This window comes from Epargyreus clarus, unplaced genomic scaffold (assembly GCF_041222505.1).
Source record: "Epargyreus clarus isolate Ecla_fem2 unplaced genomic scaffold, WU_Ecla_fem_2.2 ptg000024l, whole genome shotgun sequence".
Classification (NCBI taxonomy): Eukaryota; Metazoa; Arthropoda; class Insecta; order Lepidoptera; family Hesperiidae; genus Epargyreus; species Epargyreus clarus.
In genome coordinates, this window is record NW_027332231.1 from 6500226 (window position 1) to 6521611 (window position 21386).

The 21386-nt window shown below is 33.3% G+C and overlaps 3 protein-coding genes across 4 annotated transcripts; 1 reads left to right on the forward strand and 2 right to left on the reverse strand.

Moving 5' to 3' along the window:
• Window positions 1–1092: 1092 nt before the first annotated feature.
• Window positions 1093–3625, reverse strand: LOC140752152 (allergen Tha p 1-like). Its single transcript, XM_073086339.1, has 3 exons — window positions 3491–3625; window positions 3030–3223; window positions 1093–2401 (listed from the first exon to the last, which is right to left on the reverse strand). Exons 2-3 carry the CDS (start codon window positions 3214–3216, stop codon window positions 2211–2213), a joined length of 378 nt encoding a protein of 125 aa, XP_072942440.1. The 5' UTR covers window positions 3217–3223; window positions 3491–3625; the 3' UTR covers window positions 1093–2210.
• An 8180-nt stretch (window positions 3626–11805) lies between these two features.
• CSP12 (chemosensory protein 12) lies at window positions 11806–17065 on the forward strand. 2 transcript variants are annotated; one of them, XM_073086332.1, is made up of 4 exons: window positions 11806–11858; window positions 13536–13746; window positions 16302–16428; window positions 16840–17065. In XM_073086332.1, exons 2-4 carry the CDS (start codon window positions 13554–13556, stop codon window positions 16940–16942), a joined length of 423 nt encoding a protein of 140 aa, XP_072942433.1. In that variant the 5' UTR covers window positions 11806–11858; window positions 13536–13553; the 3' UTR covers window positions 16943–17065. The 2 variants fall into 2 exon arrangements, with proteins under 2 accessions (XP_072942433.1, XP_072942434.1); XM_073086333.1 differs by having other exon boundaries at window positions 11822–11858; window positions 13515–13746.
• A 714-nt stretch (window positions 17066–17779) lies between these two features.
• On the reverse strand, window positions 17780–19487 carry LOC140752336 (uncharacterized). Its single transcript, XM_073086597.1, has 3 exons — window positions 19084–19487; window positions 18600–18726; window positions 17780–18085 (listed from the first exon to the last, which is right to left on the reverse strand). The coding sequence occupies exons 1-3, from the start codon at window positions 19376–19378 to the stop codon at window positions 17923–17925; spliced, it is 585 nt and encodes a 194-aa protein (XP_072942698.1). The 5' UTR covers window positions 19379–19487; the 3' UTR covers window positions 17780–17922.
• Window positions 19488–21386: the final 1899 nt, after the last annotated feature.

The window sequence follows — 21386 nt, forward strand, 5'->3', positions numbered from 1 at the left end:
ATGATAGCAGCCAAAGAAGGGAATGCGTTGTGAAAATTTGAACTATGCATCCTGGTTCAGTAAGTAAAGGAAAAAAATATTTATTGTTATAGCGACCACCATTATACATGCTCTGTAAAAAGTTCCAGTGTCTATCTATTTCGATTCTGGAGATAGAGCCCTATGACAGACGGACAGACAACGGAGGCTTAGTTAGTTTTTACCCTTTCGGTACGGAATCCTAAAAAAACAAATAATTTGTCTGTTGTCTATCACAAATTGACCATCGATCTTGTAGAGACTAACCTTGAAGCCACTGAACCGGTTTGAATTAGACTTTCATACGAAAAAGGATTTCGCAGCGGCAAGTTACATCAAATTCGAATGACCAACGTCATTCGAAGGATAACTATCAATATAATCATTAGTTTGACTTATGCCCATTCTTAAGCAAATAAATGCTTCATAATCAAATTCAATATTATATCCAGTATTTTACGTAACAGATCAATTTTTTAAAATCTATGGTTACTTTAAATTGTCAAATCTTGGTCTTTGCAAGGTAAACGTTGGATAGATTAATTATGAATAATAGGTCAACATTTCAACTTTTTTAACCCATCTCTAAAGATCCGTGTTCATCAAAAATAGGTAAAAAACGTATTTACATTCAATAAACTTTGAACCTGTTATGTTACTTATAATTGGACTCATTAAGCTATGGCATTATATTTCAAGTTACTGATGGCCTTCGTAATAACTTAAGCTGTAAGGCCTAATGAGAATCATTCGCGTCTAATGTGATTTGTTGGCGATTTCAAGGATTTGTCCGTATCGTGTAGGAAAAATTCTGGTTAAAACGGAAGTTATCATTACCGTAGAAAACGTGTGGAGCATGTATGTTTTTATTAGAGATGCGCCGAATAGTGGTTTCACCGAATAACCGAATACCGAATAATATTCGGTTTAACCTTTACCGAACCGAATATTCGGCCGAATTATTCGGTTTACTATTTCTTTATTGTCAATTTGCCAGTTGTGTGTTCATTCACACTTTAAAATGTTGATTTGAGTTTTAAAAATGAATACTTATTTTAGGTTTAAAATAAATGTTGACTATACTAACATTTAGTAATAAATGTGTTGACTTGAGGTTTCAAAATAAATGTTGATTTGAAGTTTAATTGCTTTATTTTATTAGCTTTATTCAACATATTCTTCATTGGATTTGAATTTGACTAATAATATAACATAAATCCTATATAAGAAGTTTTGTGTTTTAGTCCTGTACCTTGTCGTGTATACAAGAAAATAGAAATACTCAAACCGAATAATTCGGCCAAATACAAATAGCAAAAATAGATGCCGAATACGCCGAATACCGAATACCAAACGAATATTCGGCGCATCCCTAGTTTTTATTTTACCAAGATTTGTTTATTATAAATATTTATGGAATTAAGTACATAAACCTTAAGATTTACATATTAGGTACACACGCTACGCATACTACGCGAAAGCTATGTACTTTCTCAGTAAAACATATGTATTAGACGCCGAATTTTGTTTATCTTTAACTAACGTTATTTCAGTATTTATTGGTAGGTATTATTTATTACAAACTATACTTTATTTTTCCAAATAAAACGTAAATTTTAAAGAAATAATTTAATACAAATTAACTTATATCCAAAATTAAATCACAAGCCTTATGGATAAATGAGAGAAAATGAACTTCACTATTAATTCAAATTATATTATAGTTACTATTTACTAGTTTTTATTAAATTATAGTTAGTACTTCTTAGTTTAAAACTTCTGAAAATGATTGTACAACATTATAATATATTAAAGAGTATTTCTATGGCACTTCTTCAACTTCAAGTAATCTTGATAGTTGATTTTACAAAAGCTTATTATAATACCCCTTACAATTGGGACCCACAATCATATAACATTTATGAGAGATGGCTTAGTCACTAATACAATATCGGGTATGTAAATGGCAAAAATTATCCTGATGGAACTTTAAATGCCAACCTTAAGCGGAATGGAGTATTAATTTTTCGGCATATTCTTTCTTCAATCCTCTGTTACTATTTTTAAATAAGAGTTACTCCTTCAAATGTTGTATTTATATTCTGTACATACTTTTACTTAAAGACTCTTAAACACGTATAAATTCTGAAATTATTGTATTTTTCCTTCTCTTTTCTTCTTTTTTTATGAACCTATGCTTTAACTGTTCTTAATTCAGTTTCGTATTGCTTAGTAAACTGATGGGTAGGGTCGTATTTAGCTGTCAGCTGGTTCCAGTAATCTGGCTCGTTGTTGATAAGGTGAGTGATAACACGACGAGTTCCTTTCCTCTGGGTGTCAGTGCATTTGGCACAGCGGTTCTCTAAGGCCTCCCTGATATGAGCTGGAATACGGAAGTTAAATTGTACAAAAGTTTAACAAAAATTACACGATTATTGGGCATTGTCATGTGCAATTGGATCATTTGAAAATTTATTTGAACATCGGTCGTCATCATATTCTGTTGATATTGTTGAATTATGTTACTGCCAAAATTGTAAAAATACACAAAGAAATCTAAAAGTGTAATAACGTCCTGAACTAGTAAGATTTTTTTGTATGTACCTATGCCCTCAAATAAAAAACTGCATTGGAAAAAAATCAATATAAAAACACAGATACATAAATATACGAGTACACACACGAAAGTTTCAAACTTGTTATAAATATATTCTTGACGCAAGAGTACAAAAAAGTGAACAAACACACACTCACTCACACTCAATATAACACTACAGAAAAAAAAACATGAATTCATAAGTGTGTGTAAATAGTGATTAAAAGATAAGAAAAGATATAACTTAGATCAGAAGTTATAGAACTTAGTATTACTAATAACTCTATAATAAAAAGTAACGTTCAATATTTCGCTATTCCCTAAACTATCTACGGGTAGATACAAATAGGAAATAAATTTAAAATTGATTAGTAACACACAGGCACAAGCAGATTTCTACTATAAGTCTACTTACATTTTAGCTCCCTTCCTTCAGCTGTGCACCTCCCCTTATCTAATATACATTTTAAGTACGCGTGAAGTAATTTTTTGTTAGCAAGTATTTCGCCTATGTCTATGCCGTCAAAACGACTAGTGTACTGTTCTTTTGGTTCCGCTACGGCCAACGCCATCAAGACAAACAAACAGACGACAGTCTTCATTCTGAAACTAACAACACTAATATTACTAACTAGCACTAGGTACTTTTAAGAAAAAAAAAATCTACACCACAAAATTAATTTATGAAAGAAAAGTATTCTTTATTCAAAATACAAGTTATTTTAGAACATTAATGTGTTCGAAATTCGAAAAAGACAATTGAACAAGCACTTTATTTTTTTTTAAATATTAAGAAGAAAAAATACAAATTGACGCAGAACATTAATGTTCCAAATTTAAAAATTGATAATTCAACGAGCACTTTAAAAAGAGTACCTTTTTAGAGGAAACTATTTTTTGTCTAAACTGAACTTGACAGTTCGGCGTTTTCTAAGTAAAGCGTGGGGACATCTACCGAACTGACTTTTATACTTTTATACGATGTTTCGGACATCATCAAACTCGTTTGGGTCATTACCTACAATTCCAAAGAACCAGATTTCGAGATATTTCGTTAATTAAACAGTTGACCATTGACGTCGTACCCGCTATTAACTTTTTGACCAATACTTCAAGATCTATAACTTGTATTTTCGCTTATAATTATTCTAAGTCTACTAAAATAATTTAGTTAAATTATATCCCTGTAATTTAAGCCAATATTGGATACTGGTTTGTGTCTAAGATAATTATTATGGCAGTTTGTTTTAGCTATAAAAAACACTTATAGAGATCCGCAAGTTAATTGACACCTGGCGACCGCCGCTAAATGTAATGGGTTCTATTTTATTTATATAACACCTTGGACACCTGGCATCATCACATCAGACCTTTTGGCGCCACCATCAGATTATCATCATAATATTAACGCAAATTTATATTGAGACATAATTTTATGTGCTTACTTTATATTTACTTTTTGATTTACGTAGAAATATTTTATACTACATACTTACATAGATTGGTAAAGATTACTCACTCCTAACAAGAAAATATAACCAGTTTTGACAATTGAAATTTTCACTGTCATCTATTTTCGTGTTTGAAAAATATTAAAAAAATATAGTGAAACGATATTTTTCCGGACTTTTTTTCGATTTCGTGTTTTTGCATCACTTAACTGCGCATGTCGGCATTGTTCCGCGTAAATTACATCATGAACAACCATTAAACGGCTGACAGAATTGTCAGCGGTTTAAGCCGTTTAATGGCTTCCTTCAATTACAAGGCTGTGAGATATCTATACTTATCTGTGACTACATAATTATGAATACACTTTTTGTCAATGCCCACGAAACAAGTACATGGAAAAATTTATAAGAAGATATATTTTTGTTTGACATCCGATTTAGTATTTTTTTCGATAAACATTTTAAAACCTAGGTCGTAACCTTGCTTATACAAACGATTTACATTAATATATATTCAATTTAGTAATATATAAAATACATATATACAGAAAGACTCACACAGAAAGTATACTACATAATGTACAATACTAAATACGAACATTTCCTTTTTTTTGTAACATAGGAGTACCAGACGTGCAGGAGTGCAGTCCACCTGATGATAAGTGGCTACTGCTGCCCATGGATGTAATCAACCCCAGATAGGATTAGATATCCCTACCTGAGGTTGGCCACAGATGCGCCGCTATCCCTGACGACTAAGCTGGAACGCCTGTCTCCCTTACCACACCCTTCAAAACGGAACACAGCAGCCTAACACTGCTGTTATTAGGTAAAAATAGGTGTGGCGGTGGTGCCGCCGGAGTCGAACCACAAAGGGTTCTACCACCTTCATCCGACATTACAAATTCAACGACATCTGAAATTAACATAATGATTAAAATCAGTTAAACTGTTTGGGGTGTACAGCGTGCCAATACATACATACATTACATACACTAGCAGGCGAATATCGAATATTTCCACGTCATTCAACCTGTCAATTGCATTTGACACATGTACAAAAACATTACGTATTTATTAATTCAGTGCGTCAAGACATATTCCAATAACAAGCATGATACTTGGAAGATCTGTTACTGGAATACCATATTGATTCTTCTCAGTCAAGTCGTGAGCATATACCATAAAACTTTGTTTGATAAGTTAACACTAAACTGTTAAATGACCGGTTTGTTTGTTTGTCTCGTCTTTTTCCGAATGAATCATGCCTTATGCGGTAAGATCATACGTCTCCATCTATATAAATATAATTTAAATCTCAATTTTAAAATACCTAAGTACCATTTCGTGTGTTTTTTATTCAGCCTTAGTTTTGGTAGTAATATTTTGTGTATATCTTGTTCTTTGACACGCTCTACAGCCTAAACGGGTTAACAAATTGGATAATAGATGAGGTGTCGGATTCATCTAAATTGTGGAAATGACAAAGACTACGTTACTACCCTTCACCATGGTTTAATAAATAGTTATAATGTCTTTACAGTTAGTTATTGTAAAGCAGACGGGTTCTTTATTATTGTTATAATTAGGTACTGGTTACCAGTACTGTAGTACCAAAATATAAAAACTAGTTTGAAATATATAGAATCAGCGACTCGGCAATATTAAAGTGTCTTTTTAATCCGCAACGCAAAAAGAGAGGTGTTATAAGTTGATCGCATGTAGGTACATACTACATATCTGTGTAGTTGTATTCCTCTCAGGCATTGTATTTCTTAAAAGGATGAACCGATTTTAATTGAGTTTCCTGTGTTTGAAAGGTGACTTGATTAATAATATTTTTAGAGTGATTAAACAAAAACAGATAACAATAAAGGGTATCAGCTCTTATTGTTTATTATTCAAGGAATAAATAAAAGTTCAGTGTCATTGGTGTAGCACCAATCGAAATGTTTACTAAAACATAAGATTGAGACTTATAAATAACCAGCAATATAAGGATAAATAAATTCGTGAAATGATTAATATACATAATGTTCACTCCGTGTGGCCTTTGACGCAATACGACTGCAAGGGCAACATTCATGTTAATTAGTTACATTTACCTATACCTAGTAAATAATTATGAAAAATGTCTATAAATACATGCTTGACGCAAATAAAAGATGTACAGTGTACACCACCGTCATGACAATATTTTGGGTACATTTATAGAGATTTCAGGTAGAGCTGTTGTTTAGTTTTTTATAAGGTTGAAATAGCAAACGAACATACCACCTGAGCAAAACGGACGAGGACGAGGGATCATTACTAGTATTTGAACAAAAATCCTGAGACGTGTTTTCGGTGTAGTGCAAGAAAATGGGGTTTGGCGAACTCGATACAACCACGAGGTCTACGATATGTATGATGAGCCTAACGTTATCAAGGTTATTAAAGTTAGACGCCTACGATGGGCAGGATATGTTGAAAGAATGGGTGAAACGAGAGTACCGAAACGTCTACTAAATGGTAAACCAAATCGGCGAAGAAATCGTGCAAGGCCAAAACTCAGGTGGCTAGATGGAGTTGAACAGGACCTGAAGACTCTGGGCGTGACGAAATGGAAAGAGTGAGCCAAGAATAGACCAGACTGGAGAAATATTCCGGACCAGGTCAAGGCCCACGCGAGGCTGTAGCCTTAGATGATACCACCTGATGGTAAGTGATACCACAAGCTGCCGCTTGTGGATATTTATAACCAGCTCCATATAAAACAGGGAGTTATAATTTCTACCTAAATTTGATCACAGATGCATTAGCACTCCTGAGAACTAAAATGTAAATCAGCTGGATTCCACACCCTTCAACAGAAACGTCGAACTGCTTCATTATAATAATGAGTGTGGCTGTGATACACCCGCTGTCCAACCATACTGTCTCTACCACAGGCATAGATTAGTAAAGATTACCGATTCCTAACAAGAAAATGTAATCAGTTTTGACAATTAAAATTGTCACTGTCATCTATTTTCGTTTATGAAAAATATTAAAAAAATGTAGTTTTTAGATAATTTACGAATGAAACGATATTTCTCCGCACTTTTTCTTCGATTTCGTGTTTTTGCACCAATTAACTGCGCATGTCGGCATTGTTCCGCGTAACTTACACCATGACAGCCATTAAATGGCTGACAGAATCGTCAGCCGTTTAAGTCATTTAATGGCTTCCTTCAATTACACGGTGAGATATCTATACTTATCTATGACCACGGGTTATGGGCGGTTTGCAAATATTCAAGAAGGGTTAGCCTTAGGTTAGGGTTATATTTTACTAACATTCACCTTTATCTACTAACTTCACCCCAGACCTATCTTCACTACAGGAAGAGATCGGTTAACATTAGAGTATAGGAAACATTGCAAACTACTGCATTAGGTTTTCCTTAATTTGGCAGATCACTCGCAAATTGCTAAGCGAGCGAGGGCCAATTACTGGCGGAAATTGTCATAACATACATGACCTTCAACGTGACTCAAGCAGCATGATCTTGATCAAAACGTGACGAGATAAAATGATAATAAAGCAAATTCTTCCTTTAGCAGACAACGAGCTATGGGGATTTTTATTTGCCTTCCTTAGTTTGCACATGGCCATGATAGGCGTAGTAATGTTCTCAGAATCACAGAAACCCTGAATTATACTTACTTACTTACCATTTACTTAGACATGCTATTTACATATTAATTATTATCGACTTGTGTAGATTGACATTTTTTTTTATAATATAGTAGCAGACGAGCATGCAGTTCACCTGATGGTAAGTGATTACTACCGCCTATAGACATCTGTAATTAATTCGAGATAGGATTAGATATTCCTACCTGAGGTCGGCCATTGAAGGTACCCCTGAGCACTAAGCTGGAAAGCCTCGGAAAAGTATGTCTGCCTTACCACACTATTCAAACCAGAACACAGTACGCAACGAACACAGCGCTTAACACTGCTGTTATTATGCAGCAATAGATGAGTCGAACCACAAAGGGTTTTACCTCCTTTAGTTAATCAACATTGGATGCGGTCGGATAGCTCAATCACAGATGCGCCGCTACCCGTGAGGACTAAGCTGGAACGCCTCGGAAAAGTATGTCTCCCTTACCAAACCATTCAAACCAGAACAAAGCAGCGCTTAACACTACTGTTTGTAGGCAAAAATAGGTGTGGTCGTGGTGCAGCCGGAGTCGAACCACAAAGGGTTCTACCACCTTCAGTTAATCAACATTGGATGCGGTCCACAGTTGGATATGTGGAGTTGGATGGACAGTATTACTAAGACAGTATTGCTAAGTACAAGTCTCCATTCAAATTGAGAGAGATTTCCACCCATACCAATAATAAATCTTCACTAATTTCTGCCCACCAAAGAAGGAAATAAAATTTGGAATATTAGACACTTTTCAAATTTTGAACAAAGGTACTGAGACTAAAAGTGTTCGATATTTTTCTTGACTATTAAAGCAAGTAATAATTCATTGAAAATTAACTATTTTGAATAAAGTAACGAGTATACCTGCGATACAAATCTCGGACCCTTCGATTAATAGGCATGATGACAAAACCCCTTTTATAACGTAGGTAGGTACATGTCTACCGATTCCAAAAATCGTATTATTTCGGTAATAAATTCAGTATTAATTAAAATAATAGCATTGTTCATAGCTCATAATAGCAGTTCATAGTATTGAATTAAGCGCAAAAACTCGCTCGCGAGTGTCATGGCGTCCGTTGGTGACGTCACGTTAGAACAAATACAAAATTTCAAGTAATTCAGTGACATACCCAAAAATGTCGTCATTGGCGCCCCGTTAGCGTTTCAGGGGGGCTAGCCATGTTACAAACTTTGCACTCTATTCGTTTTCTATTCTATTCGTTAGCAAGTTTCATTCTACATATACGATAAGTCTATGGTTAGCGATCACATTTAATATCAATGTGCCGTCAAATACAATATCGTCTGGTTTCTACACCAGCCAAAATACCTACATGGTAATGATTAATTATTTAATAGTAATATTAAAATATAACATTATAATATACATAAAAAATATACCATATTTTATAGTACATGTATTTTGTTAATTAAAACTATTTGCAAAAACTAAACTTAATAATGTCTATGAACGGTAACTATGGTGATTGGTGATTGTTTACAAAGAGCATACAAATTATTGTTTATAGCGATATTACTAATGACAGTAACAGCGATTGCATGTAATTTGTGATGTGACCAAAAGAAAATATCTGGACGTCCAACTTCGTAAAATTTACTGGCTCATGGCACGAATGTCTCTAGACAAGATAGCCGACTGCAGTATTTTATACTTTTATTTAATTGAAAATATGATGAATCTTATTTTTTTAATTGAGTCATTTTTGAGAATCCTTTCAATATATTGTGTTTTCTCAATCATTTATTCTTTTTTTTTAATAAGGTCATCATGCCAATTGGTATTGTTGAATGAAGCTCGGACCGATTGAAGAGCAGAGTTTCAACCACCAGCCTGGTATTCAAAATTACTTATGAACTTTACAAAGTGCATACCTATAAGGATTGTGTCATTTTAGATTATCTAACCTACTTTTTGATGTTGAACGCAACCGAACCGGTTTCCTAACACAATAATGCATGCATCAAGTAAAGTCCACAGTTATTTAAAATTACCTGTGGAATTTTCTATTAAGACGAACTAAATATATCATAACAATAAATAAACTTGTATTTCCTATTTACTTCTGTGATTAAAAATCCATTTTCTTATCATCAATTATAGTTATTTATGTTTCTTAAGTTTTAGCATCTGTAAACTATGCTTACTACCATCGATTGCTGTATCGCTCTAATTCACGGTCTAAGTCACTACCGCCGGTAAGTTTACCAGCAATCAAACCCAGATGGAATTAGATTTTTATCTGAGGTCGGCAACAGATTTATCCCTGAGGACTAAATTGAAGTGTCTCGTACTATCTAACCTGTTCATTTACGTGTATTTCTTTGTTTGAAAATTGCATACAATTTTCCGATATCTTTGATCTCGTAAGAACACAAGCATAAAAGTCAAGATTTAACACCAAAATGGTTTTATTTGCCGCGTGATATTTCCTCTTAAACTATTTCCTGTTCAGGAAGTTACCCTTTTAACCAGTATCTTCGAGTTCAACTTGTCTTTATAAACGAGTTTCCGAGTATAAGTAACAAGAAAATCAATATGAACAACCGACATTTATCAGTTTAAAAAATCGGCCAAGCGCGAATCGGAATCACATACTAAGGGTTCCCTACTACCATTAGACGTTTGTATTTATTGCCATGATTTTTCCTGTTTGGAGATTGTTGATTGTGATTTTTTATCTTTATTTAATATTTTTAAGATTGACAGATGGATGGCTTTAACAAGTATGATAATAAAATATAGCCCATCGAAGTATACCAAGTAATTTACAGACGAACTGCAAAGGCTTACGAAGTGGATTTCACTTCCAGCATTTGGGTACGCAACCCTAAAAACCAATAATGTATGATGTAATGTGATGTGATATGTATTTGATATTGTATTAAATTAGCTCATTACATATTTGTTTTTCGTTACACTAATTTAAATGTGATACAAAAAAACATACCTACATGCTTATCTATAAGTTTTGTTTCGAAGAAGGCTCACAACCCGTAGTGAGGTCATTTCGACCCGTGAACATAAAAGTAAACACCAGATTATAATAGAACTTATATAATAACATCGCTGTCCTTGTAAACCTTTGAATGAATATTTAGTTTTGAACTAAGATACAACCCCATTAAATTTACAATGATAAAATAAGAGGGTTCTTGTACCTTAGGACACATTTCAACAGAGATTTGTATCTTATTTGGGCAAATAAAGATGTTTCATCTGAACCCCAAAACATAAAATCTGGAGATGAAAAATCAGGACAATTCAGTTTCAAAAACAGGACGTATTTGTAGTAAATTGTATTAATTAAACATTGTATTTAATTGTGTATTTAAACATTTTAAATACATGACGTTATCCGGGATGTCTTGCTATTAAGGATATCCCAGGACACAAGACACAACAGGAAATGTCCTGGCAAATGTTGGACGGGTGGTAACTCTAGTTTAAACGCCTTGATCGGAACGAGATTCTTGGAATAAAGAAAAACAGGTGTAGGTAGGTACATAAACAACACCAAACCAACAAAATTAGTGTTAGTATTAGAGTTTCTCAATGAGATCGCTTTGCATCATGCACTATTTATCATTGTAGTTTCATAATAATTTTGAAATTTCCACTAATGGCTAATTCATTAGTGGCTAGTAAGAATGGCTATGAAATAAAAAAATAAATGTGAAATTTAAGATCATAATTAATTTTTATATCCATAAACTAAATATTTCATATTCTTTGTGTTGAAGTTCCTTTAAAGTCATTTCAGCTGGTAGAGAAGAAAAAACAAATTATAATTCAAAAACCGTTTTTTTACATATTGGCGTATAAAATGGTATTTATTTTAAATCAAAGAAAAAGAACATTGCATTTGAAAAAAATAAAATGTCCCATCTTATAAAGATCACGAAGTATGCAACAATCTAATTTGCTTGATAACATCAAATCATGGCTAGTTAAGGAATAGTTTTCTATAATTTGCTAAGTACTCTTATTACTCCCACGAGCCATATATATGAGGTATATTTCAGTTCCTGAGATATTCAGTGTAGATCTTTCAGTGATAAGCTAAAACTCTGAATAAAATATTGGTAAGATTACAAATCATTTAAATATATTATAACTACTTTCTGCTTTTAACAGAAATATTGTATCTTTGATCAATTTTATTGTAAAACATTTATAATATGTTACATAAAATGTTATAATAAAAATTTTAATATCAAGCGCCATCTGTTAACCTGCAATTAAATAAAAAGTTATTACACCTGTTTCAGAGTCCTCTCTGTAGCCATACAATTAAAAAAGGAATGAGTAAGATTTGAATAAGATTAATGAGTAAGATGAGGAAAGAGTACTTGTCTCAAAATTGGAAATCCCTGTACCTTGTGTGAATCTTCCTTAAAAATCGAAATATGATACAAACGAGCATGCACCCAACTGATAGTAAGTGGCTACTACCGCTCATAGACATCTGTAATCAGCCACATTTAGGATGAGATATTCCTAGAGGTCGGCCGCAGATACGCCGCTAACCCTGAGAACTCAGCTGGAACTCCTCGGTGGTGTGTCTTCCTTGCTAAACCTTTTAAACCAGAAAACAGCATCGCTCTAGCATATTTTTAAATTATTTAAAGACGGAAGAGCATGAAAAACAAATTAATATGCATTTGCGTACGTGGGCTTAGAATACGTCATATCTTTTAAAACGATATCTTAATTTTATTAATTGGAATGACTCATAATTATAATAATATTCCTAAAAATATCAATGACACCTACTACGTAGTGTAAAAACCTAACTGGTGACATTATTACCCCTTAGTTTTAATGTATGCATTGCTTTGCATAATGTTATTAAGGCTATTGTGATAATATCTAGATCTAGACTACATGGTAGTTAGCGGTAATAAATCAAAGAATAATTACATGTACACCGTCGACGCTGAATAAATTAGATATAAACAGAAAACATAGATAGATATTTTAAATTGTAAAAAAATATCATATGAAGGTGGTAGAATCCTTTGTTATTCGACTCCGGCGGCACCACCGCCACAACTATTTCTGCCTCATAACTGCAGTGTTAGGCGCTGCTATATTCAAGTTTGAAGGGTGGAGATACTTTTCAGAGTTGTTCCAGCTTATTCCTCACGGGTAGCGGCACATCTGTAGCCAACCTCAGGTAGGAATATCTAATGCTATCTGGGTAGCCACTTACCATCAAGTGGACTGCATGCTCGTTTGCTACTCCTATATTACAAAAAATACACTTTACGATAGAGAGTGTCAATTTTCCACTGATATGGGTAAGATAGACACTTACGGAGTTAATGATAAAATACAAATGATTTATGGCCATAGATACTTCGGACTGAAACGACACTTGTTTTAATTCTATTATGTACCATGTTTTATTACGCCATCATTATAATAAGAACCTGCACGATTTACCCTAACAGATTTTAATTCAAAAAGTACATAAAATAAATGTAAGGAAATCTAATGTTTCATTGCAATTTGGAAAGAACAGGCGCCAGTTATTTGCTAACTCTATATTTTGTAGAGTTTTGACATTTCCTTTTATAATAACAATAAAATATAAGGAACTAAAATAATAGTTTCGTTCTAATATAATGTATTAAAATGCTTAGGCAAATAAAACAAAGCTTTATAGTATTGTGTTACGAGTAAAGTAGATCTAAATAAAGTTATTAACCTATTTTCTACCTATTTATATGTTATAGATGTAACTCTTATATTTGCAGCCCCTTTATACAGAAGCAATGAAGATTATTACAAGCACCGTGCTATTTATTTATATCCTATATCGCAGTAGAGCTGACGATCCAACTTACACCTCTAAATACGATGGAGTCAATCTGGACGAAATCTTGGCCAGTGAGCGATTACTGAATGGTTATGTTAACTGCTTACTTGATAATGGACCTTGCACGCCTGACGGAAAGGAACTGAAAAGTTAGTAGGCGCTTATATTGACTTTTTTAGAAATAAAATGGTGTGATGTGTGCAATTGCTATTATAACTCATAAGTTAATAAAATGATGATCAATCCTACGCTTAATGCCTTCTTTTCTTTTATTTAACCAAAGTTAGGTAAGGCGTAGTTGTCTTCCAATCTAATCCTTTGTTGTCTACACCATGACGTTACTTGTATAAGCTCTTTCAAAATCTTAATTCAGATTAATACGAAATTATTGCACAAACAAAAAATCTAGTAAATAATATAACAACGTGCCGTTATGGTTAACCAATTTAAGATTTAAATAAATACCTGAATAAATGCTTCGCATTGGTATTTGATTAGGTATTTAAGATATATAGTTTAAACTTCATAGCATTATAATAGTATAATAGACCAGTGCCGAAGCCTTTAAAAATGGTAAAAAATGAAAAAAAAATACAATAGAATGAAACCCATTGGAAAAGGAGGGGAATATGATCAAAATGAAAGGAAAAATAAATTACGGTCGATCCGAGTTCGGGAAGTGGGAGGGGGTGAGTTTTTAAGGGTAAAAAATGGTTTATCTTGATTTCCGGCTAATCTACACGTCCTATGCGAAAAAGTTAAATGGCACAGTTGTAGGTAATAAAAAGATCTACAACTTTTGTATTTGCAATTTTTTCACATAACCTCAAAATTTGGGTGAAAAATTCAAAAAACCAAGTTTTTGGTTTTTTATTTATATCTTTTTCAAAAAAAAATTTTTTTATACGAAATTTGGTGAAAACTTACCTTATTTTGTCCCAAATACACTGTAATTTATTTGATTAAAAATATTTATTTTTTCGCCTTATTTTCACTTAATGTCAAAAAAGCATCCTAATTTTCAATCTAAAATTCTGACGTCAAAATATCATCTTTTTTCAAAAAGTTTGGGGGCTTTTTGTTCGTTGAAATATCTACTTTCTGATGGTGTAAAAAAATATACATTACTATAGGAAATGTTCTCAGAAAATGCAAAAAATTGAAAAAAAAAAAACCCAAATTCGAAAAAAATTTTTATATCATTATGTACAATTTTGAGGTATTTATTAAAATTTACACTTTAATTACTCAAAAAACGTAAGATTTCATGTTTTATTGATAAATGAAAAAGTTGCAAATTAAAATATACTTCAATAATTAACAAACAAATAAGTTAATAAAGTTAATATTTAATAAGACATCTACAATATTTTGAAAAAGTTGTAGAATCTTATTTAAATAATATTTGTAGATGTCTATTTACTGCTGTTTTAAGATATTTTATATACCTGAGTAACCTTCGGTAAATTTTAGCCCATTGTAAGTTATTTCATAGAGAAGTGGGGACGGACCTAGGAGGGTCTGGGCCTTACTACATACCTGCTATTTCGTAGCAGCTGTAAAAACCGTTAGCCAGTATTCGAGATACAGAGCAGTGTACAACATCGTTTTTAAAAATACACGTGCAGGCTCAGTTACTCTAAGTGAATTGTGAGAAATTTACTTTATTCAAAAAATCGTTTGGAATCTACATAGCAAGGTAAATACAATCTGTATTTTAATCTATATTAATCAACTTTAAAATAAAAATAGTAATATTTTCTTTCATAAATAGTATGTTTAACATAACATAACATAAAAAATTAAAATTGAATGATATTTTAGTACAAGAATAAAAAATAGTAATTTCGTTTATTTTATACAAACAAATTTAGTTATACTCATGATAAAACTTTGAAGGCATTATTAATTTAATTTTGTCTTTTCAGATTATCAGTATGGATGGATCTGTTTGTATAACCTGCAATAAGTCAGATGACAAGCAAGTGTATGAAATAAAAAAATCAGCTTTGAATCGTTTAGTGGAGTCTATCAAGAAGAGAATCGACAATAAATACAATTGGGTTTTTTTCAATTTTTTGCATTTTCTGAGAACATTTCCTATAGTAATGTATATTTTTTTTACACCATCAGAAAGTAGATATTTCAACGAACAAAAAGCCCCCAAACTTTTTGAAAAAAGATGATATTTTGACGTCAGAATTTTCGATTGAAAATTAGGGTGCTTTTTTGATATTAAGTGAAAATAAGGCGAAAAAATAAATATTTTTAATCAAATAAATTACAGTGTATTTGGGACATAATAAGGTAAGTTTTTACCAAATTTCGTAAAAAAAAAAGTTTTTTTGAATAAGATATAAATAAAAAACCAAAACCTTGGTTTTTTGAATTTTTCACCCAAATTTTGAGGTTATGTGAAAAAATTGCAAATACAAAAGTTGTAGATCTTTTTATTACCTACAACTTTGCCATTGAACTTTTTCGCATAGGACGTGTAGTTTAGCCGGAAATCAAGATAAACCATTTTTTACCCTTAAAAACTCACCCCCTCCCACTTCCCGAACTCGGATCGACCGTAATTTATTTTTCCTTTCATTTTGATCATATTTCCCTCCTTTTCCAATGGGTTTCATTCTATTGTAATTTTTTTTGGTTTCAAAAATTATCGACCCTGGTCTATAACTGCTTTCTTAACTTTTCAAAGACAACCTCCCTGACGCCATAGACAACGACTGCAAAAAATGCACTGATCGTCAACGAGAGGGCGCTGATAAAGTGATGCATTATATTATTGACCACCGACCCGGGGATTGGACTAAGCTTGAAATAAAGTAAGTCACTAATACAATTACACATCATTTCAAGTACTTTCTCTCTACTTACACATCAATCACCGTCAATAACGGCTCCAGACGGGACTTGTTTTCAAACCAAGATCGTCACCAACCATTCAACCGCGGGGGATTGATGTGCAAAACGATTTTTGCATTTGTATGAGTGGGGGTAATTGCCTCTTAGCAACACAATATAATGTATAAGTCGATTATGAACCTCTAAAGTCTGAGGGCTGTAGAGCAGCTGCATTACAACCCCTTGGCGACGCCCTTGGTGTAGGTAACTCTATGATCTCACATAGAAATGTTGCAGAAACCATCTTATAGCATGTATTTTTTCTGAGATAAAATTACGAAAATAGTTTCTACGTATCACAATCATTCTTATTGTTTTATTATACATTTCAGGTACAACTCTGATGGGAGCTACAAGCAAAAGTATTTAGATAGCAAATCTAGTACGATTAAACCGGACTCCAACGAAATGGACGGTGACGAAACTAAGGACTAAAGGAAGTGATTAATTTTCAGATAGTAATCAAATGATTTAGATTTAAATTAGGTATACTTATTAAATTAATGCACTACAAAATGACAAATATAAATTTAATAAAATAGAAACGAAAGTCGCAAATACAAAGAGTTTTTATTACTAAATCTACTCGTCTACTCATAATCAGTACAGATAATTATCTATATAACGTTTTCATCCTAGAGGGAAGCATTCCAGCATGCATGTGTGCGTTAATGATGTGATGGTATTCGAGTACTTTAGTACTCATATAAAAAATAATCGAGTCAGTACTCGAGTCCAAAGTATTTACAAAGTACTCCAGTACTTTGCACAACATAGTCCAATAGCACGGAAGAGCAAAAAAAAACCGCCACTCACTACACAAAATTAATCAAGTTTTTACTTGTACGAGTAGTAGTTTTAGTGTACGAGTATCGTCAGTATTCGAGTATTACTGGTACTCGAGTATTACTATTGGTACTCGAGTATGCGAGTTTATGTAAGTACTCGAGTGCTGACTCGAGTCGACCTGACTCGGCACATCTCTAGTGTGCGTGTGTGTATAAGCCGGCCTATCTACACATGAGGCGACCATCTTTGCCCACTTAACAGTATCAGGCGTTACTTTACATCCGAAATCCAAGAATTTTCCTATTATATTCGTAAGTTTATCAACCATAATTTCCATAGGCGTACAATAATAGTAACATCAGATGCCTAAGATACAACATATTAATAATAATTTTGAACAAATTCTATCTTAAACGTGTAGAGACCGATAAATGTGTAAGTTTTGTATTCATCCTTGGTTGCTAAAGAAGGAAATTAATACAATTAAGTAAAAAATGTATTTATTACCACTGTATATTTTGTAAAATAACCATCTATCATATATAGCAAGGCAAGTCAACGCTAAAATCAAGCATAAGTACTATACAAATCGGTTACTAAACTTATTTGCATTATTCCTTATGTTATTAATTAATCTTCTCCATAGCGTACTTCTTCACTCTGACTTTTACGCCAGGCATCGTGTATCTGTTTCTGCTATTCTCTATGTATTCTGGATCACCGACAACCTTATATCTATTGCTATCTAGTTTTGGAGGTTTCTTCTCTGGTAATATTTGTAAAGCTGATCTGAAAGTATGAGACATTTTTGGAATACCTAAAAGTCAAAACCTATAAAGCGAAAAAAGGCTAAGTCAACATTCGTTCTAAAGATATTAGAACTTATACTTAGGGATAACAATGGATCCGCGAACAAACTTTCTATATATGGCATCGTACTCATAATTGCTCAAATATTTTAGATCCAGATAACTTTATTGATAACGTTCTCTAATGAGCTGTCGTTTCTTGTAAAGTCTTGTAAAGTAAAGTTTCTTGTAAGTAAATCGTAAAGTTTTAATTAAATGTAATAAAATTAGCTAGTAAACTTCCAGAACCAACACTCAGAAGAAACTCGAATCTAACTTAGGAACAGTCGTCGTCAATTACTGTCCCACTGCTGTCTAGTTAAGAGTATTTTCTTTCATTCACTATCAGATGATTTAACTACACATCCAATTGTTATTTCTATTATACATAAATATATTCGAGTTACCTTGTGTTCTATCCAACAATCCTCTGAATTTTGCCGAAGCTGTCGTACCTGGTGAGGAAGTGCTTCCACGCGATCGGGTCATGTGCCATCATGGCCGCGACAATCTTCCCAGCCTCTTCCTTTTCAGTCTTTGAACACTTTACGCACTCCTCTTTAAGAGCCTGGATGAGGACACCTAAGTAGAATAAATGTCATACTGTCAAAAAGTATTACATTTGGAGCATTTGCTTAAACGGAGTCAAACTATTCATTAAATAGACTACATTTAGAGAAGTTTTTGATGTTGCTGTTGTAAGCGCCGAATAATTCTATAGAACTGGATAATAAAATTTATTTCTCTTCTACGCACGGGACTTAACTATCAAATTTACTTTTCGTTAAACAATTATGTAGGACTACTCGTCCAGAAACTGTTTTACTTTATTTCAAACTCGACACCAGTTACCAATAGTTGCCAATCCTAGAAGTGTCACAGCAACATTTAAATTCTACTTCTTTCTAAATTTACAAAAGGATATAACATCTCACTTACTTTTCATTTTCCCCATCTCTCGCGAACAGTATCTGTCCACCGACATCAGACACTTAACATCTTCGGCTGGTAAGGGCTTGATAGCCTCGTTCAGGTTAATCCTGCTTTTAAGTCCGTCTAGTTTCTCCACATCAGAGACGACCTCATTAATCACCGTCATATCCTCATCTCCATACACCACTTTATATCCCAAGCTCTTCACTCCATCGCTTACCGTTCTGTCTATACCTGGAGCAGTCACTTCTGCTAATACTTTGGAGATAAGTGACAAAGTTACTACGATTTTTGACCACATAACGGATGATCGCTGTCGAGGTCTGATCTAAAATGACGCTACGAGCGATGATTCAGGATCGGAGTAAGTAAATGGAGCGGGGACATCACATAATGCAACTGCACGTGCTTCAACACTAATTGTAAGCGTAAGTGTATTTGTTACGTTCCAAGACATAATGAGGATTGTCAGGGGTACATAACCAAATGAGACAAAAACTAATTTTAATAACTTTAAGTTTTATCTTAGTTTTATAAAGACATGTTTAGAAGGTGGTAAAACTCTGTGTCACGATTCCGGGGGTACCAACGCCACATTTATTTCGGCCTAGAAGCAGTGTTAAGCGCTTATGTGATCCGCTGTGTGAGTGAGTGAGACATTGATACTTATCCGAGGCGTTGTAACTTAAAACCCATGGTTAGCATACTTACAACCTTCGCCAACCTCAGGTAGAAACATAATCTTAATATGTGGGGTTGATTGCAGATGCAAGCGTCCAGGGAGGGCATTAGCCACTAACCATCAGGTGGACTGCATGCGGGTTTGCTAATTCCATATTATAAAAAACAGGTTATTTTTAAATACAGCCAAAGTAACCTCATTTCAGCTTAATGTAATACGTTTGAAATAGAAATAAATGTTGCCTACCCCTGATATTTACGATATTCGGGGCGCGTGTGGCATCTTCAACAACAACCTCGCATGCCGCGCATACAAATTCTGGAAAATGTTAAATATTGTTTCAATGGACTTCCATCAAACAGTATGTTACTGTTCAGCATTTTTGTCTATTGTGACTTAAATTATGCCATAATTCAACTGAAGCAGAAAATAAAGTAGAAGATAGGTAGGTGACTTGAAGTTGGTATAAGTAATTCTATGTGATTCCGATGTGGCGGTATCGCAACCATACCTTCATTACCCTAAGTTATAGACATTTGAAATCCACAGCTGGGCTTAGACATCTTCTATACAGCAAGAAGTCCTTTATATTCCTACTATAGTCAATACACCCATGTTGGTGTCCTCAGGAGGGAATGTAGGCAGATAAATACAGATTATGTTTTGTGACAATAACAGAAACAGAGTCAGGCATTCTGAGTTAAGGACTACATAATTTAAATATATCGAAAGAATTTTGGATATTTTTCTGCTGTTGTTTGATGCTGATATCATATGATATGAAATATGTTACAAGGCAAATATTATATGAGCTATATGGAATTAAATATGTATGTAAAGCTATAAATTATTATCTACCGAAATCAAATCCATAGCGTCCAGTTACCGGTTTTAATATAACTAAAACGACTAACAAAAACTCAGCGGCAATAAAAACTTTAATATATTATTTTAAATATATGGGAATTAAAACTATTATCGGTCTAACTGTAATAGCACATCTACGAATTTCTGCTTTAGGGTAGCGATAAAGCTATATTTTTTGAGTGTATCACAATAAAAGAAACATTTGGAGGAAGATTATATATTTTCATAAATATTTATAACAATGACAATTATGGCAATTGGTTTCTCGCCAAAACTCAATTTCTCCCACCACGCCGCACCGCGCCTCACCGCACTACAGACTAAAAATCACTCTGCCACAATAAATAAAAGAAATTTTGAGAACATAAGGCTCTTTTTCCTCAGGGGCGGCATCGCATCTCCGATTGATCGTATATATAGGACTACTATCCATTAGAATTGAGTAGCTCGCAACGAGTGATATAAAAGATATATATCTTCACCAAAGAGCTAATCAACTCCGACGATTTTGAATTATATCTTTATATCCGCGTCACATGGTTGAGTTCATAAGTCCATACGATTCCGGATATAAGATCTATTTCAACTCAACAGTTTTATACTCGCTCGCGAGTGAGTTATAAGTCAAATGAGCGACTGACTGAGAGAGTCTGATTTGAGTCAAATTACGTATTAAACACTAAATTAAAATCTTATTTCTTTGCTAAAAATATGAAAACAGGGATATACAAATAGTGTTGGCTGTGAAATTCATATATAA

Excerpts from the sequence above, each read along its gene's own strand:
- LOC140752152 (XM_073086339.1), bottom strand. The coding sequence starts at position 3,216 with ATGAAGACTGTCGTCTGTTTGTTTGTCTTGATGGCGTTGGCCGTAGCG. Across the intron at positions 2,402-3,029 it reads TGAAGGAAGGGAGCTAAAAT|CTCATATCAGGGAGGCCTTA; the intron begins GTAAGTAGACTT and ends TCCGTATTCCAG.
- CSP12 (XM_073086332.1), top strand. The coding sequence starts at position 13,554 with ATGAAGATTATTACAAGCACCGTGCTATTTATTTATATCCTATATCGC. Across the intron at positions 13,747-16,301 it reads TGACGGAAAGGAACTGAAAA|ACAACCTCCCTGACGCCATA; the intron begins GTTAGTAGGCGC and ends AACTTTTCAAAG. Across the intron at positions 16,429-16,839 it reads TGGACTAAGCTTGAAATAAA|GTACAACTCTGATGGGAGCT; the intron begins GTAAGTCACTAA and ends TATACATTTCAG.
- LOC140752336 (XM_073086597.1), bottom strand. The coding sequence starts at position 19,378 with ATGTGGTCAAAAATCGTAGTAACTTTGTCACTTATCTCCAAAGTATTA. Across the intron at positions 18,727-19,083 it reads AGAGATGGGGAAAATGAAAA|GTGTCCTCATCCAGGCTCTT; the intron begins GTAAGTGAGATG and ends TATTCTACTTAG. Across the intron at positions 18,086-18,599 it reads TGGAAGCACTTCCTCACCAG|ATCAGCTTTACAAATATTAC; the intron begins GTACGACAGCTT and ends TCATACTTTCAG.